The 18551-nt window shown below is 45.0% G+C and overlaps 1 protein-coding gene across 6 annotated transcripts in view; it reads right to left on the bottom strand.

Annotated features, from left to right (window-relative positions):
* The window catches only part of AHCYL2 (adenosylhomocysteinase like 2), a 215161-nt gene that overhangs the window by 4167 nt on the left and 192443 nt on the right, over positions 1-18551 (bottom strand). For all 6 annotated transcript variants that reach the window (XM_048836778.2, XM_048836779.2, XM_048836780.2 and 3 more), the window contains 9 exons: positions 15244-15360; positions 12161-12224; positions 10461-10549; positions 8751-8821; positions 7546-7640; positions 6449-6547; positions 5405-5473; positions 5240-5318; positions 2107-2227 (listed from right to left, as the gene is read on the bottom strand). In XM_048836778.2, coding sequence (XP_048692735.2) covers positions 2107-2227; positions 5240-5318; positions 5405-5473; positions 6449-6547; positions 7546-7640; positions 8751-8821; positions 10461-10549; positions 12161-12224; positions 15244-15360 — 804 coding nt within the window. The remainder of the gene's footprint in view (positions 1-2106; positions 2228-5239; positions 5319-5404; positions 5474-6448; positions 6548-7545; positions 7641-8750; positions 8822-10460; positions 10550-12160; positions 12225-15243; positions 15361-18551) is intronic.

Genomic DNA, 18551 nt, shown 5'->3' on the forward strand with positions numbered 1-18551 from the left:
GGTGTATAAAACTGTACACTGTACATTGATTACTGCCAGGATCAGACAGAGTGTAATGATTTAGTGGGTATAAATCCAAAGGAGGAAGAAGACTGTTTAGGAGGATATAACATCTTCCTCCCTTAAACACCCCATCAAATTTAGACATCTTGTGCCACCCACATGGCCCTTCAACTTTGTCCCAACATCCTAGACCCTTGGTATAATTTTCAAAAGCACCTAAGTCCCACTGACTTTTAATGACCTGACTGAAAAGCTTTAAGAGTGGATGGTTTAAAAATGGGAAAGAATGCCGAAAAGAACAAAGATTATTTCAGAGCTGGAGAAAATGCCTTACAGTGAGAGACTGAAAGAGCTCAGTCTGTTAGTTTATCAAACAGAAGACTCGGAGGTGACTTGATTGCAGTGTATGAGTACATTTATGGGGAGAAAATACCAGGTACTAAAGAGCTCTGTAATTTAGCAGAGAAAGGCAACAAAAACCAATGACTGGAAGCTAAAGCCAGACAAATTCACAAAATAAGGCACAAAGTTTTAACAGTGAGAATTATTAACCACTGGAACAAAGTACCAAGGGAAGTGGTGGATTCTCTCTCTTTCAATGTCTTCAGATCAAGCCTGGCTACCTTTCTGGAAGATATGCTTTAGTCAAACACATGTTACTGGACTCGATACAGGCATAATGGAGTGATATTTAATGGCCTGGGTCATGTAGGAGGTCCTACTAGATGATCTAATGGTCCCTTCTGGTTATAAACTTTATGGATCTAAGTGCTTACGTCACTGCAGAATATGCAGAATAGAAGTTTTTGAAAATTTCATCCTTTGTCTTTTGTGTGTGACTCCCACGTCCCCTAACTTATCTATATGCAAGTCTACCATAAGCACTTTGAGGCAAAGATTGTCTATGTCCTGTACAATACCCAGCACATTGTTGGTGCTAAACACATCAATCATATGTGAAACTGAGCAAAGGGAAATTTAGACTGAACAGCAGAAAATGGTTGATAAGATCTAGAAATGGTGGAAGCCCCATAGCTTGTGACACTTAACATTGGACAGGAACACATTGCAGAATGGGAAGGAAGACTAACTGGCGTTTTGCAGGCCTTTCCCACCTCTAACTCTGAAGATAATTCTTTCTGTGTTTTGGGGCTGAGGGGTCCAAAGCTCCTATCAACACTCAAGTGTTGTGTATTGTACATTATTGTTAAACATTGGGGTTCCAAAGGAGCGTATTCTGGCACAACCCCATTCTGCAAGCTCACACTGATCTGTGATGGTGCAAACCCATTCTTATCCCATCTGTAAACAGGAGCACAGGAACTTAAATGAATGAGATGATTTCCCAACAGTTTGACCTGGAAGAGAGATGATCTCAGGTGTCATAATGCAGCCTTTATTTTTTACTGAGCACTGTCAACCTATCCAGACCTGTACAGGCTCTGAGAAAGACAGTCCTTGTCCCAAGTGATTACAGTCCAAGGCCGACAGAAACAGCAGAGTTAAAACATTCTGAGGTACGTTTTCAAAGGCGCAACTGGGAGTTATGCATGTAAATATGGCAATCTAGCCCACAGTACAATAGATGAGGTTCCAGTGCTGAAGTCTGTACTTCAGCCAAGAGTCTTGCCACTAGAAATGCTCCCCCAGGGACACTAGCAGAAACACTGCTTTGTACCATTTTGTGCTTGTCAGATTTTAAAAATAATTTGTCATTTGAGCTGGCTGGATGGTGTTACTTTGAGATTTGTCACTTTAGGATGACAGCTTCTGCCAGATACAATACGCTGCCTCATTTCACACAAAGTGTTCTGTGTGTCAGAGCTGATCGTGCATTGTCTGATTTCCTTCATTCTGTACCTCCACCATTTTATATCATGTCTTGATGTACTGGGGCAATGGGCAATTACCAGGATTCCATGGTACCTGTGGAATTAGATGCTTAATTACGGTGATTCTTCTTGCTCATATATATAGGGTTGAGCTGATACCCATACATGTGTGCACACTCATATATTACATTAGCGAGAAAGAAAGAAAGAAAGAAAGAAAGAAAGAAAGAAAGAAAGAAAGAAAGAAAGAAAGAATGTTTAAAACCAGCACCTGTAGTAGTTTGGTTTGAAAGGCCCGTTTTTATTTAGTCCCAGGTATTTTGCTTGTTCATCTGTTAGTTCTGTCAGATGTGCATCGAACGTTGGAAGATGAAGACTTGCCACATACTCATCTGAAACAGATTCAAGCCCTGGGAAATTAGCTTGAACATGGCAAATCCCTTGGTTCTCTCCCTTGCTGAAGGAGCTCTAATGTATAAAGCCCCAAACAGCCTATGGGTCTGTCTACATTGCAATGGAAGCCCGGGCTTGAGCCTAGCCCCCCTTATATCCACACACCAATTATGTTAACCTAGGGCTTGAACCTAGGCTCCCAGGACTCTCCAGGGCTGGAGGGTGTGAGCCCGTGTTAAGCTGGAACCTAGGGTCTGAGTCCTATTGCTTTAGCTTGACTCTGATCCCAGAAGTCTTCTGAATGTATCCCAGAGTTCCCTGGGGCAACTTCCTTAGTCCTCTCTATGCCAAGGATCTGTGGTGCAGTCTATTGCCCTCTCTTTCAAATGGACACCACATCTCCCTTTGCAAACGGCAGCAGCTCAGGTCAGCTGAAAACTGGTCTGCAAGCACACTACCAGACAGCCTGCAGGCTTTTCAATGGAGACTGATCAGAAGAAGCTTTTTGCAAAGAGAGCTGCTTCCTGGTCACAAGAGCACAGCCAGATTTTGGGGCATACTGCCTGGGCGCCCTGCACATTCAGCCCCCCGGAGGGCAGGGGTGCCCAGGAGTAAGAGCCAGAGAGCAGAGTGGGGACTAAGCATCTGCCCTGCAGGGAACGGGAGTGGCAGAGCTCATGGCTCAGCACAGCCAGGGAAGAAGGACCCCCAACACCTCAGCTGCTCCCCCTCCATGCAGGCAGCTGCTTGGTCCTGCTCTGCTCTCTGTCCCTCGCTCCTGGGCCCCCCTGCCCTCCTGGGGGCAAAGTGTGAAGAGGCACTTGGGCAATGTGCACTGTGAGGGCAGTGAGTGGGAGCCAGCCCCAAAACTTCCGCTCAGTCTCCCGAGGATCTCTTATCCTGGCCTCCCAGGGTGCGGTGGGGGCAGGGATAAGGCATCCCCAGGGGGTGCAGAAGCACGCTGCACCCCAAGCCTTGGGGACGCACTTCACCGCTCCGCAGCCAGGCTGGGGTATGTGTGTTTTTGTTCTGAAACCTACATTTTACGTCAAACTTCAAAACAGACAAAAATAAATAAAAAAACCAACCAACTAAACACACTTCCATTGACCAGCCCATTTTAAAAATTGAGAATTGCAGCGTTTCATTTTAATAGTTTGATGGCCCTGGAGACTCATGTCCTGATTATCCTCAGCTGCACATGGGTATTTTCCTGCCAGTGTGACTCAGCCTAGAGGGGTGAGCCCAATTCTCAGATCAGATGTCAGTTCACTGTAAAGCCTTCTCCCAGTGCAGTCATTCTAACGAGACAGCCACCGAAGGAGCTAATCATGCAGTTTATGTACTCGTGTGGGCACCAGGGTCCCATCGATAGCACCATCAGTTAGGAAACAGGGTGGGCAGTAGAGTTTTCCCACAATGCAACACATTTGTAGGGTTAGAGTGTCAACATGGGGTTAGGGTGCTATGCACTCGGGGACAAGGTTACTTTGACTCAGGTCTGTGCACTGCTGTGTGGACACCAGAGCCCTAGGTTTGAGCATGGGTCAGAAAATCCTTTACCTAGGCTTAAAATGCAGTGTAGACGCTCAAGCCCAGGGTTCCCTGACATAGGTCAGCTGACCCGAGTCCCACTAACCCTAGGCTTACATTGCTGTGTGGACATACCCCATGTGGCCCATCCGGACCTCCAGCGGAGTTTTGGCCCTGTAAGAAGTGCAGTGTCTGGCCTCATGGGTGTTAACATACCACATGCAAACATGAAGTAAGAGAGGAGTTTTAAAGTATTTCTTTCTTCATTTATCTGCCTGAGTCAACTTTAGTGGGTGTATCAAGCATTGCAGGAGACACGCTGGAACCTGATGCTGGTGGCTTGGGCAGGGAAGTGAAAGAAGAAAGTTTTGGTTTTTTTTTAAACCAAAGCACTGCTGTTCACCTTTACAGGGAGAAGGGCTGTGTCATTTCCATAGATCTTGACATCAACACAAACGACCTTCAAGTTGAATACAACTTATTATCCCTGAGAAAAATATGTGATTCTGCTAAACTCAGAAAAGAACTACACCCGCCTAGTTCAGCTGAAGGAAAAGAGTAAAAAAAAGCGGCTGCAAACCCTTACAGATCACACAGTGTCTCCACTGGCTACAGCAGGGCAATGGGAAGTTAGACTCCTGGAGTCTGCCATTGAATCACTGAGTGTCTTTGAGCAAATCATTTGCCTCTCTGCCTCAGTTTCCCCATCTGTAAAACAGAGATAATGCTTCCCTACCTCGCAGGGGTGAGGCAGCCTAATTCACACTTGTATCGCCCTTGGAATCTCAGGTAGCAGGGGCTATAAAATGAAAAGTACGTTCGCCCTCGTTACCTCTCGAGCCTCCTAGTAATCCACACACAGGTTTTCCTGCTGAGACTTATCTTATTCTTGCACCACCTTCAAGCAGCGTTTATACACCTTTCAGATGACAGCAAATATTCATATCAAAACAAGAAAAGTTCTGGTGTCACGTAACGATGGGGAACTGCTCTGGGATTTCCAGATGTTTGGCTACTTGTGTAAGCTGTAGGATCGCTGCCATAACGAATGAAGACATGGCTGGATTTGGAAAATGGAAGAGTCTCTTAGGGAGACTGAATCCCACCCTGAAACTGAGTAGCTTCTTCACTACAATGAATGTGAATTAATTAGGTCTGACTCACTATTATAGTCAACCCACATCCTCACCCTGTTTTCTAACTGATACCCCTGTGAGGTAGAGAAGCGAGATACCGTTTTATAGAAGACAGAGCAACTTGCCAAAATCACAGCAGCAGAGCCAAGAACAGAACCCCGCTGGCCTCCCCGTTCCTGCTCTCACCACCAGACAATCCTTATCCCAAGTTAGGGGGAAAAGCTACAACACAAAACCCACCAGAATGTGAGAGGACGAAGCCAAGTCTCCAAAAGCCACTGAGAGCCCCCACCCTGTTCCACCTCAGTTAAAGCAAAGACCAGGTGATGGGTATAACCTTACCCATTTTCTTAGGCAGCAAGTAGACGTCCTGTTTGTAGCGCCCTTCAGGGGCATTGTAGAGCTCTATCAAAGCCAGAGCCTGGGAATAAAACAACACATCTGGCTGAGTAACTCGCATGTACCATGGAGCAAGATACACCTCTTGCTCACCCAAATTCTGCTCACCTGAGTGGTTGCGGTGATGGACAATACAAAGGTGGGAACAGTGGAACAGCTCAGGTTCAACAGGCGGCCCTGAGAAATAAAATAAATAAGCTCCTTAATTCACATGGTACCTTTCAGCCTGGAGGATCCCAAAAGAAGAATATAGAAACTGCTTCAAACCATCAGTGAAATGCAGCCCTGCTGGGGTGGAGCGCAACAGTCCTGAAGAGCACATAGCAACACTCAACAGAAGTGAGAAATCCTGTTCCCAGTGGAACCTGCAGGGGGTTCTAGAGACACAGGAGGTAGAAAACTCAAACGGGACTTTCAATACCGAGGCCAAGCCCTGTTCTTGTGTGAAAAGGGCCATGGAATTAGCTAAGAGCCCGCACCGTCAGGAGCGCACCACTTTCCCAGCCCCGTGCTGGGCACTGGCTCAGTCCCTGGGGGAGTGCCACCTGGTCAATCATCAACACCCCCATGGCGCTGCTGGAGATTTCCCATCCGAGTACTGACTAGCCAGGCCCAGTTTAGCTTGTGAGAGCTGACAAGATCACAACCTTGGGGGAACAGAGTTAGGGAGAGAGAAAGACATGCATGGGAATGCAGCCACCTGTTCCTTTGTGAAAACCACCGGAAATATTTGACAGCAGCTTGCTGCCTTTGGCAACTTTCTTAACAGTAGGTTGTAGCCCTAGGAAACCACCATATATATAGCTCATTGTCCCAGCAGTCCTCAACTGAATCTCTGCGGCTGAGCCATCAGTGATGGCTAAAAGCTCAGTCAAACAATTTCAGAAGAATGAAATCTGACAAAATATCAGTGGGTGGGCTGCTGTGGATCACAGGCAGAGCGGGAAACACTGGAGCTGTTCGGACCATACAATATGCCAGAGGGACAGACACAGCAGGGCTTTAGGAGCTAACAAATCCTTCTGCCCAAAGAGACATTGGTGAGCTGCTTGGGCCTATGCAGCAATCTCTAGAGGTTCTTGAGCTCCATGGCTCATTCAACCCTAGGCAGCCCACTAGGGTAACAGTGCCTGACCTTCATGTGCTACTTACCTCTGCCAGCAGCACTATCCTCTTCCCGTCTGGCCAGATGACATGGTCTACCTGAGATCTCACCCTTTCCCAGGTCAGCTCAGGTGTACGTAAGCTCGCCTGAAATACAGCATTTAAACAGTTCAAGCGTGGCAAAAATATCAGAAAATAGCAGCTACAGAGCAGCAAGGGAGCGGGGAAATAACACATATAATCCACTGACACTGTTCTCCAGGCCTGATCTCTGTCTCATATGTTATATGGGTCACTTATTAATTTATTGTAGGCTGGAGATCTAACAACAGCTGTAGTTTGAATTCTTCTGATTGCAAAGCTAGCTACAAAGCAGGATGAAAACAATTTACAATTGTTTACAATTTACAATCATGAACATTAGGCCATCTTGTTGCGGGTGTCATCTTTCTTTCCAGCAACATGGTGGCTGGCAGCGGGGTACAGAGAAAAGGCGACTGTCACCATGTGTCTATGGGCAAAACAAGTCTTTCTCCTATGGGACTGCTTATAGCAACAAACACCTTCTGGACTGGCACCGCAAGGAAGAGACCGTCCTATTTTCCTGCTTAACTCCAAACACAGATGAGCAGATTTAAAGTTCTGAACAGTAATTTGCATAATTTGCACCTGGATTACAAGCAGCGTGCTGAATCCCACTCTGATACAATTTTAAACCGACTTACAAGTCTCAGCAAGACCCTTAATGATTGAATAATGTGAAAGTGCTGCTCTAATTAGCTTGCTACTGGGAAGGAGGAAAAAGGGCCATTCTACTCTTCCAGGTTTTATTTCTGAAGCTAAACTAGTGTGAGCTCAGCTCTTTTGCATCCTTTGAGGACACCACTGAAGTTACGAAGACATTTTTGGCAGCACAAAATAGTTGGTAGGGGTGGAGGTCTAGCTTATTATGCAGCCTTCTCATGCCAGCCAGTCAGAACAATGAGCACTAGTCAGGCACCGCTACTATTGACTGACTGATCTCAGAAGCTTTCAACACTATTGAGTATGAGAGCGAGGAGGGATGAGGGGAATCAATGAAATGAATGTAAGAATGTAAGAAACCCCCTCCCAGGACATACACCAGAAAACAGTCCAGTTCTTACCACATCAATTTCAGTGTTGGAATGTCCCATGTTACACACAATACAACTGTTCTTCATTCTGTCTAGATGTTCTCTTGTCACTACGTTCTTGTTACCTTTAAACCCAGAAATATATGGTAATACATACGAACGCTGACATAGCTACAGTAAGTTCACCAGTACAGCCCACTCCAACCAGCTGGGTTTTACTCGATGAGAAGTTTTGGAAAAAGGCATTCATTTTTTCATGAATTTTCCAAAAACTAGAGTAAAAACTAAATTTATTACATACATACACACAGAGACAGAGACAGACACACACAGTGAAGTAGGAACCTGGCTCTTTGGCCAGCAAATGAGAGGTATGCACGAATCTATTCAGATAAAATAGACTAAAAACCTTGCTCCCCAAGGAACTTCCACCCCAAATTCAAATTAAACTCTCTGGGGTTTGAATTAGCTCCCCCTCCAGTGCCTGCACACACTATATTCTGTTCTGCTGAACCGTGGTACTTCCTGTTCCAAGCCACAGCCCAGAAGGACTAAAATAGTTTGAGCGTCCTCACTGTATTTCTGCAATGAGGAAGTACCGGGAACCTCTCAGAAAAGAGGATAGCAGTGAGCCTGCTCTCACAAAATGCCTAGCCCAGTTTTGCAGATGCACGAGCTTCTTGTTGTTCTAATGAGTGTCTGAACTCTTAGGTGCTTAGAGAAGAACAACTTTGTGAAGGTCTAGAAACAAGCAGGTCAAAGTCTCATGTACCGTAGCTGCTTATCACCTCATGTGAGCTAAGGTGTTCACCATACTGGACATACACAGCTCTTGGTTGTGGGAAGAGTCTGAAGTAGACTCAACAGCCTTCTGCAGTATTTACTGGGTGCAGGTAGCTGTGCTCTGGCCATTTTTCATAGCTCCATTGGCTGCTGTTCCCCAAGCTAAGCAAGCTAAAGGTGACAGATTAAGTGTGTTCCTGGACTGTCATGAGCAGAGCCAAAGCTCCAGCAGCCAATGACAGTGTATGGGTCTGTGACCAGCAACTAATGTGAAAGTGCTTCCTTGCTTGGCAGGCTATCATCGGCTGCTGGGAGTTAGCAACTTTACCAGTATCCTATCAGTACCCGTTATTTTTATTCTATCGCTGCCCAACTCCAAGGGGAGGGGTTTGACCAGCCTATCTAGTACACTTCACCTTACAGGTACTCCCACTGCCCTGTGATATACGTACCTGTACAGGTGATGACAATGTCAACTTGTCTGATAACCTCATTGAGTTTCACAAGGCGGAATCCATCCATACTGAGAGAGGACAGAGAAAAATGTATAGAATCTGAGGATTGGCTGAAACGTACTAGACTCAAACACCCCAATTTGAGTCTCAGCTACTTACATTAACCCTCTGGGGCCAGAGATTGGGAATGCCTGATGCAGCACACTGATGGATTTGTAGTAGCACCAAGAACAGTGCTGGCTAGAGGACCTTAAGTGGGGTTGTGGGAAAAGTGACACTTTGAAAGTGACACTGTGGGGTTCCATGTCCTCTATCATTCCAGATGAAAGAGTTTCAAGTATATTCCAAGATGGCCTTTCTAGCTGTCAACCCTGCAAACTGCACTTGGGATCTGAAAATCCATCTCTACAAACAATACAGAAATTAGGTCAATGTTTTCAAACCTGGCTGCCTAACTCCATACTTAGGCACCAAAATTAGTGGCCTAAACAGCTCCTACTGACTTCAGTGGCAATTGCAGGTGTCAGCATATCTGAAAACAAGGCCATATTTCTTTAGGATCCTAAATATGGATTTATGAATGTAACTCCAGGACTTCTGGCTTGAAACATCTGGGTTTAGACTTTTTCCCATTGGGTTAGACATGGTAACCACCCAATCCCCCTCATTAAAATCCCTCCTGCGATATTACTTCTATGATGCCCATGAGGTGTATGATCATAATTACAATAAAACACAAACACAAGTTGTTTCCTCCTCTGGGTTTCTCTGTGTCTCCCATCCTCTCTATGGCTGTCTTTTACAGGGTAAAGGGCTGTCTATCTTTGTGACTTGTACCGTGCTGGATATATTGTTGGTATGAAGCAATCAAATTAACAATAAATTGATGCATAAGGCAGAAAGGTCACCAGCTCACTCCTTTACAGCTGGATTGTCTCCTGCAGGTTTGTGCATGTTACCAAGCAGATAGGATCAAAGATGCATGGATCAGCTCTGCTGAGTAAGCAAAGCCTAGCAGTTACTTTTCTGACCATAACTGCACTTTGGAAGTTAGATGTTAGAAGGAAGAAGCTGGTGTGTTTAACAAGGCCCTAAATCTCATGGTACTTTGCAAAATGACTACTGTACCTTTCCAACCCCTTTTAGCTGCAGTTCTTAAGCATAAGTGGTATCTCCACAATAAGCCAGATTTCATTTGGAGAAAATGAGGCCAGAGATCATTGCAACACCCGCACATGAGAGGATAGGTCTGTGCTTTCAGCCCCAGTTACAGCACCAGGATTTGGAATGTATGATCTGTAACTGGATGATGTGAGAAACTGACATGTTCCTTCAGTGGACTCCCCCACTGAACACAAACTGGGGCAAAATATGATATTCAGAATTAAAATTCTAATATCACTACAATCCATAACAATCTGGCAGTCTCACAGTCACTAAACCTTCAACTGCCTCTTAAAACCTCTGCTATCTCTCATAGTTGAGCTGGTTTATCAGTAGATAGAGATTAGCAGGCTGTTCCTGAGGAAAGTGACCCATTACTGATAGCAGCTGTGAGCAACAGATCACCCTGAACCTGTGGAGCTGGGACAAAGTCATTTTCAGCACTCCTCCAGAGAGTGATTGACACTGACGGGATCCTGGCCCCAGTCTTACTCTGACTGAGTACAACCTATGGAAGGAACCAGACTCCCCGCTGCCCCTTACCAGGCTTGCAGGGCACAGATGGGATCGATCTCTGTCACATACACTATGGAGCCCATGGCCTTCAAAGCAGCACAGCAGCCCTTTCCAACCTGCAGAGGGAGACGAGCACAAGGGCAGAGGATGAGATGCCAATATTACCACAGTGCACGGTATAGTACGGCAAGCACAGTCTGCTCCCGACAGAAAGGTGAAAATCTCCCCTTCTCTGTATTCAGCCACGCCACACCCTGCTGATGTACGATGAACTTAACACATGGGGGAAAAAAAAGTCCCTTGAAATATGGAGCATAACTAACTTTGCCGCAGTGTTGCCAGAGACAGGACCCAAAGCAAAACCCCAGAGCCAAATGCAACCCAACTTTAGATGAGGCTGGATCTGCCCCAAACTTTGTGGCCGGTACTAGAGAGCATTGCATTAAAATCCTGGATTCGGTTTAACTCCAGGAACGCGAGGGATCTGGATCAGGCCCTAATTTTAGTAACAACATAACCAGATATTTGAAAAATTCCATTATAGTACCACACAGTTCCTTTTCTTCATACCTCCCACCCCTAGAAAGCAGCAAGCCTGGTGCATTAAAAAAAACACCAAACTTCTCACTCTGGGAAAGTCTAAGGCCATGTCTATACAACAGATGCTACAGTGGCATCGCTATGTGGCCATCGCCATGCTGCTGTAACCACATGGCATAGATGCACACTACAGTGACAAAAACGGTTTCTCCACTGTTGTGGGAACTCCACCTCCACGAGTGATGGTAACTGGGTTGATGGAAGCATTCTTTCATACACCCAGTTGTGTCTACACCAGGGGTTAGGTTAACATTATTACAGTGCACCGGATGTGGATTTTTCACACTCCAAGCTCTGTGGCTTTGTCGACCTAAGTTTTAAGTGCAGACCAGACCTAAGGGGTTCTTACAACCTTTAATCTATTTGGATAGCTCAATATCAATGTTTTAATTTCCCAGTGTTAACTAACTTTACCCTTTACACACACAGGAAACCTCATAATGGAATTCAAAGGCATGGCTGACTGGCCAAGAATTCCCCGAATATGTTTGATTGTGCAATCATTCCACAGGCTTACTGGAACATGTGATCACCAAGTGCACTCAACTTTTAGATCAGAGTCGAACCACCTGATGTTTGAATCATGTGAAATGATTTGGGGGTTCTCAGTCCAGATCAGAACACACCCCACTATAACAGCTACTAACTAGTCCACATGTTGGCAGCCCCAGCTGAGGGAGGGGGTTGGAATATGGAGACTGAACTCCCTACTTTCATCTACAGAGATGATCCCTCCAGATCAGGTGTGAAAGCTCATTGGCAGGTCAACATTAAGATGGATTAATTGATCTTTCTTGACCATATTTCAGTGTGCAATGCCACAGCACACATCTTGCCCCCCCACCCCTCCCCAGCATCAAACTTCTAAGTACTTTTAAAAATCTATTGGTACAAGAAAAGAAAAATGCAGAGAAATTGTAACAGGGGAAAAACCCTTCATTATTGTCTAATTGGGCCCATTATTTTAAAAGCAAGTTTTAACATAACTGCAGATGAAGACAGAAGCCACGGAGATACAAAGCACGCTAGGATCAAGCTACGAGAAGAGAAGCCCTAATTTTATGTGCAGCAACCACTCGATGTAACACACAAAGCAAATTCTGTGTGATGAAATATTAAAGTTTTACCTCTCCATAGCCACAGACCACCACTTGCTTTCCTCCAAACATCATGTCCGTCGTCCTTTTAAGGCTAAGAAAAAGTGCAAGAATTAAAACAACAGAGATTAGACGCAACCCCCAGTGCCAGGGTATAAAACTTAACACAGGCCAGTATTTAATGGGCAATAATGATAACATCTCAGAAATAAGACTAGTGCTGCTACAGACAGGGTTTTTGGGCTCAGCTGATGGGAAATCCCCTCTGTCAAAGCCTATTCCATCCCACAGACAACACTGCATTTGGTGGGCTGACCATGTTCCTTTGCAGGACCACTGAAAGAATCCCAGATTTCTTCCCCGAAGTATAATTGTCTAAATGGATACATGTGTAAATCCTTTGGATCTGAAAGGGAATTACAAGTGTGTATTTCAAGGGCAAAATCTGGCCCATTGTTTCTTCTGGGGATCACAAAATGGGAACCTCAAGGCCCCTCCAGAACCAGTCTTCCTCATGGTAGCACAGAGTGCTACCACCCAAGGCCTGGGGCTAGAACGAAGGAGAATTTTCTACACAATGGCACCCAGAAGAGACTTGCTAGGGAAGACAAACAGTGGTTTCCTGGCACAATCCTGATGATTTGTACAAATAAGACTCTTCCTTCCAGTCTGTTTCTTCTTAGCTCTTCCTAAGAGTGTCCTACATTACAGCCTATTTTTAGCATGAAAGTGAATAGGTTAGCAGTGTGGGGAAGGCAAAATTCCCTTACTTTCCCAATGAATTTAGACAGAAATCCCTGCAGATTTAGCTGCACTTTTGCACAGATTTTCTCTGGCCCAGTTTAAGAGGTCTGAGAGAGGCTTTATATTAGAGCTCAATTTACTTACGTCTATTACAATTCAACGTGACACAGCAAGATAATAAGGAGGTGTTTTGAATGTCTACATTGCAAATAGAAAAGGAGTACTTGTGGCACCTTAGAGACTAACCAATTTATTTGAGCATAAGCTTTCGTGAGCTACAGCTCACTTCATCGGATGTATGCATCCGATGAAGTGAGCTGTAGCTCACGAAAGCTTATGCTCAAATAAATTGGTTAGTCTCTAAGGTGCCACAAGTACTCCTTTTCCTTTTGCGAATACAGACTAACACGGCTGTTACTCTGAAACCTACATTGCAAATAGTCACTGATCATTAACACATGCTACATACACACAGGTGCACCTAACTTCTCATTCTGTCATGATGAAAATCTGGAAGCAATTCTTCCTTCGACTGTAAGACCCCTGGGGCAGGGACAGTGTTTTCATTACACTCATGTACTTTGTCCAGCACAATGAGACCCTGATCCCTGACTGGGCGCCTAGGTGCTGCTACAATGTAAGTAACAGTAGTTATATAAAACAGTTGTATTAGCCCTAAGAGCCATTTAGTTTCACAAAACTACTTTAAAGGCACCCAAGAGACTTTGACATAAGTCATTCTATATCTAGTCACCTATATGCCCTGCATCACTAGAATTTGTAAAGGGCTCAGGAGAGATCGATTGTATTTGAACACCCTGAGAAGGCAGGGAAATATTATCATCCCTTTTTGCAATGGTGGATTGAGGCACAGAGATTCAGCAACCTGCCCAAGGCCACACAGCAAGTGTATGGCCAAGCTAAGAATTGAACTCACATCTTCTGAGTCTGAGCCAGTATCTTAGTCACAAGACCATCGTTCTCATGTCATCCAAGGAAAGAAAAAAACAAATGAAAGCACAAGATTCACTGATGCAGGAGGCTAGCGTCTACTGCTGGGGCTGGATTTGCAGTGCTGGACCCTAAAACTGATGGGAACAAATCTTCTGATTTAAGGCATCGGCTGATCACCACAAGATCAGAAGTGTTTCTGTCCCAGTTCCCCTGCACAGCGTGAGCGCTACTGATTAGGTACAATATTGGGGAATCTCTACCTTCCACTGAAACATTAGGTATTAGGCAATGAAGGACACGGGATGTTAGATTAAATGGAAAAATGGTCTGAGCCACTAAGGCAAATCCTGTGTTCTTACAAGAAATTAAACTTTAACATTTCCACATGACCCCTTAGAACATTAAGAATGGCCATACTGGGTCAGACCAATGGTCCATCTAGCCCAGTATCCCATCTCAGACAGTGGCCGGTACCAGAGTTTCAGGGGGGTGTACAGGTCAGCGCAATTTTGGAGTTATCTACTCCTGTCTTCTCCTCCAGGCTTCTGGCAGTCAGAGCTTTAGGATCACCACGTGCATGGGGTTACATCCCTGACCATCTTGGCTAATAGCCATTGATGGGCCTGTCCTCCAGGAACTTATCTAGTTCATTTTTGAACCCAGTTATACTTTTGGCCATCACAACATTCCATGGCAATAAGTTTCACAGGTTAGCTGTGGGTTGCGTGAAAAGGTATTTCTTCTTGTTTGTATTAAACCTGCTGCCTATTCATTTCATGGGGTGAGCCTGGGTTTTGAATTGTGGGAAAGGGTAAACAACACTTGCCTATTCACTTTTTCCACTCCATTCATGATTTTATAAACCACTATCGTATCCCCCCTTAACCATCTCTTTTCTAAGCTGAACACCCCTAATGTTTTTCATCTCTCCGCATACGGAGCAGTTCTGTACCCTTGAGAATCTTTGCTGTCCTTTTTTTTAAACCTTTTCCGGTTCCACTGTATCCTTTTTGAGATGGGTGACCAGAACCAGACACAGTATTCAAGGGGTAGGCGTACCATGCATTTTATAGTTGCATTATAATATTTTCTCATTTTCTATCCCTTTCCTAATAGTTCCTAACATCATCAGCCTTTTTGACAGTTACTCCGTGTTGAGCTGAGGTTTTCAGAGAACTATTCACAATGACTCCAGATCTCTTTCTTGAATGGTAACAGTTAATTTAAAACCCATCATTATATAGGTATAGTTGGGTTGATTTTTTCCAGTGTGCATTACTTTTCACTTATCAATTTTGAATTTCATCTGGCATTTTGTTGCCCAGTCACCCAGTTTAGTGGACTTCTGTCTTTTCTAAACACACCCAAGCATGGAAGTCATACAGAGTGCTCTATTTAGTCAGGGAGCTACATACCCATCAAGAATGGATTCTCTGCAGCAGTAGAGGTTGTCAAACTTCTGTTTGGTGACAGAGTCGTTGACGTTCATAGCTGGAACACAGAGTTTTCCAGCTTTAGATAACTGGTATAACCTGTAAGGAATAAGGGAGAGAACAGGAGAATGAAAAACAAACTGAGAAAGGTTTTCCTATGTTCTGCCTCCAAATGCTCTTACCTCTCTTGATTAGCTGGTAAGGAGTGGCACACATCTCCATAGCCAAAGTTAGCACCTACCTGTGGACATCCTCCCAATTCTAGCATGGGAGGTATATCCCTCATTTCGTAAATGCATTTATGCTTGTCCCGTCCAGAAAAATTGCCAGTTACCAGATTAGAATCTAAAGCATGTTCTGTCCTTGGCTCCTTTACATTTTTATCAAGTGCATGACAGCATGCTTCTTCCAACTTCAGATCAATACCCTTTGGTGCCCTTTCAACGCAAAATATGTGTGTTCCTAGAGCCCTCCTCCCACATTTCTTACAATTTAGGTGCAAGTAGTAAGAGCTGGTCACAGCGAGAGACTTAAAACAGCCTTACAAAGTGCAACCACTAAGATGAGTATTTGGACCAAATCACTTATTTTAAATGGCACAGTCAGCACAGGTTTCAGAGTAACAGCCGTGTTAGTCTGTATTCGAAAAAAAGAAAAGGAGGACTTGTGGCACCTTAGAGACGAACCAATTTATTTGAGCATGAGCTTTCGTGAGCTACAGCTCACTTCATCGGATGCATACTGTGGAAAGTGTAGAAGATCTTTTTACACACACAAAGCATGAAAAAAATACCTCCCCCCACCCCACTCTCCTGCTGGTAATAGCTTATCTAAAGTGATCACTCTCTTTATAATGTGTATGAGAATCAAGTTGGGCCATTTCCAGCACAAATCCAGGTTTTCTCTCCCCCCCCCCCCCCCCACACACACACACAAACCCACTCTCCTGCTGGTAATAGCTTATCTAAAGTGACCACTCTCCTTACAATGTGTATGATAATCAAGGTGGGCCATTTCCAGCACAAATCCAGGGTTTAACAAGAACGTCTGGGGGTGGAGGGGGGTAGGAAAAAACAAGGGGAAATAGGTTACCTTGCATAATGACTTAGCCACTCCCAGTCTCTATTCAAGCCTAAGTTAATTGTATCCAATTTGCAAATGAATTCCAATTCAACAGTTTCTCGCTGGACTCTGGATTTGAAGTTTTTTTGTGGAACACAATGCCATCCACAGCCTCAGAAACAACTCTGACATCATAATCAAAAAGGCTGACAAAGGAGGTGCTGTTGTCATCATGAATAGGTTGGAATATGAACAAGAGGCTGCTTGGCAGCTCTCCAACACCATTTTCTACAAGCCATTACCCTCTGATCCCACTGAGAGTTACCAAAAGAAACTACAGCATTTGCTCAAGAAACTCCCTGAAAAAAGCACAAGATCAAATCCGCACAGACACACCCCTGGAACCCAAACCTGGGATATTCTATCTACTACCCAAGATCCATAAACCTGGAAATCCTGGGCGCCCCATCATCTCAGGCATTGGCACCCTGACAGCAGGATTGTCTGGCTATGTAGACTCCCTCCTCAGGCCCTACACTCCCAGCTACCTTCGAGACACCACTGACTTCCTGAGGAAACTATAATCCATCGGTGATCTTCCTGATAACACCATCCTGGCTACTATGGATGTAGAAGCCCTCTACACCAACATTCCACACAAAGATGGACTACAAGCCGTCAAGAACACTATCCCCGATAATGTCACGGCTAACCTGGTGGCTGAACTTTGTGACTTTGTCCTTACCCATAACTATTTCACATTTGGGGACAATGTATACCTTCAGATCAGCGGCACTGCTATGGGTACCCGCATGGCCCCACAGTATGCCAACATTTTTATGGCGGACTTAGAACAACGCTTCCTCAGCTCTCGTCCCCTAACGCCCCTACTCTACTTGCGCTATATTGATGACATCTTCATCATCTGGACCCATGGAAAAGAAGCCCTTGAGGAATTCCACCATGATTTCAACAATTTCCATCCCACCATCAACCTCAGCCTGGTCCAGTCCACACAAGAGATCCACTTCCTGGACACTACAGTGCTAATAAACGATGGTCACATAAACACCATCCTATATCGGAAACCTACTGACTGCTATTCCTACCTACATGCCTCCAGCTTTCACCCTGACCACACCACACGATCCATCGTCTACAGCCAAGTTCTGCGATACAACCGCATTTGCTCCAACCCCTCAGACAGAGACAAACACCTACAAGATCTCTATCAAGCATTCTTACAACTACAACACCCACCTGCGGAAGTGAAGAAACAGATTGATAGAGCCAGAAGAGTTCCCAGAAGTCACCTACTACAGGACAGGCCTAACAAAGAAAATAACAGAACGCCACTAGCGGTCACCTTCAGCCCCCAACTAAAGCCCCTCCAACGCATTATTAAGGATCTACAGCCTATCCTGAAGGATGACCCAACGCTCTCACAAATCTTGGGAGACAGGCCAGTCCTTGCCTACAGACAGCCCCGCAACCTGAAGCAAATACTCACCAGCAACCACATACCACACAACAGAACCACTAACCCAGGAACCTATCCTTGCAACAAAGCCCGTTGCCAACTGTGCCCACATATCTATTCAGGGGACACCATCACAGGGCCTAATAACATCAGCCACACTATCAGAGGCTTGTTCACCTGCACATCCACCAATGTGATCTATGCCATCATGTGCCAGCAATGCCTCTCTGCCAGGTACATTGGTCAAACTGGACAGTCTCTACGTAAAAGAATAAATGGACACAAATCAGATGTCAAGAATTATAACATTCATAAACCAGTCGGAGAACACTTCAATCTCTCTGGTCACGCAATCACAGACATGAAGGTCCCTATCTTAAAACAAAAAAACTTCAAATCCAGAGTCCAGCGAGAAACTGTTGAATTGGAATTCATTTGCAAATTGGATACAATTAACTTAGGCTTGAATAGAGACTGGGAGTGGCTAAGTCATTATGCAAGGTAACCTATTTCCCCTTGTTTTTTCCTACCCCCCCCCCACCCCCCAGACGTTCTTGTTAAACCCTGGATTTGTGCTGGAAATGGCCCACCTTGATTATCATACACATTGTAAGGCGAGTGGTCACTTTAGATAAGCTATTACCAGCAGGAGAGTGGGTTTACCAGCAGGAGAGTGTGGGGGGGGGGGGGGGGGGGAGGAGGAGGAGAGAAAACCTGGATTTGTGCTGGAAATGGCCCAACTTGATTA

Source organism: Caretta caretta, chromosome 1 (genome assembly GCF_965140235.1).
Source record: "Caretta caretta isolate rCarCar2 chromosome 1, rCarCar1.hap1, whole genome shotgun sequence".
In the NCBI taxonomy this organism is placed as follows: Eukaryota; Metazoa; Chordata; order Testudines; family Cheloniidae; genus Caretta; species Caretta caretta.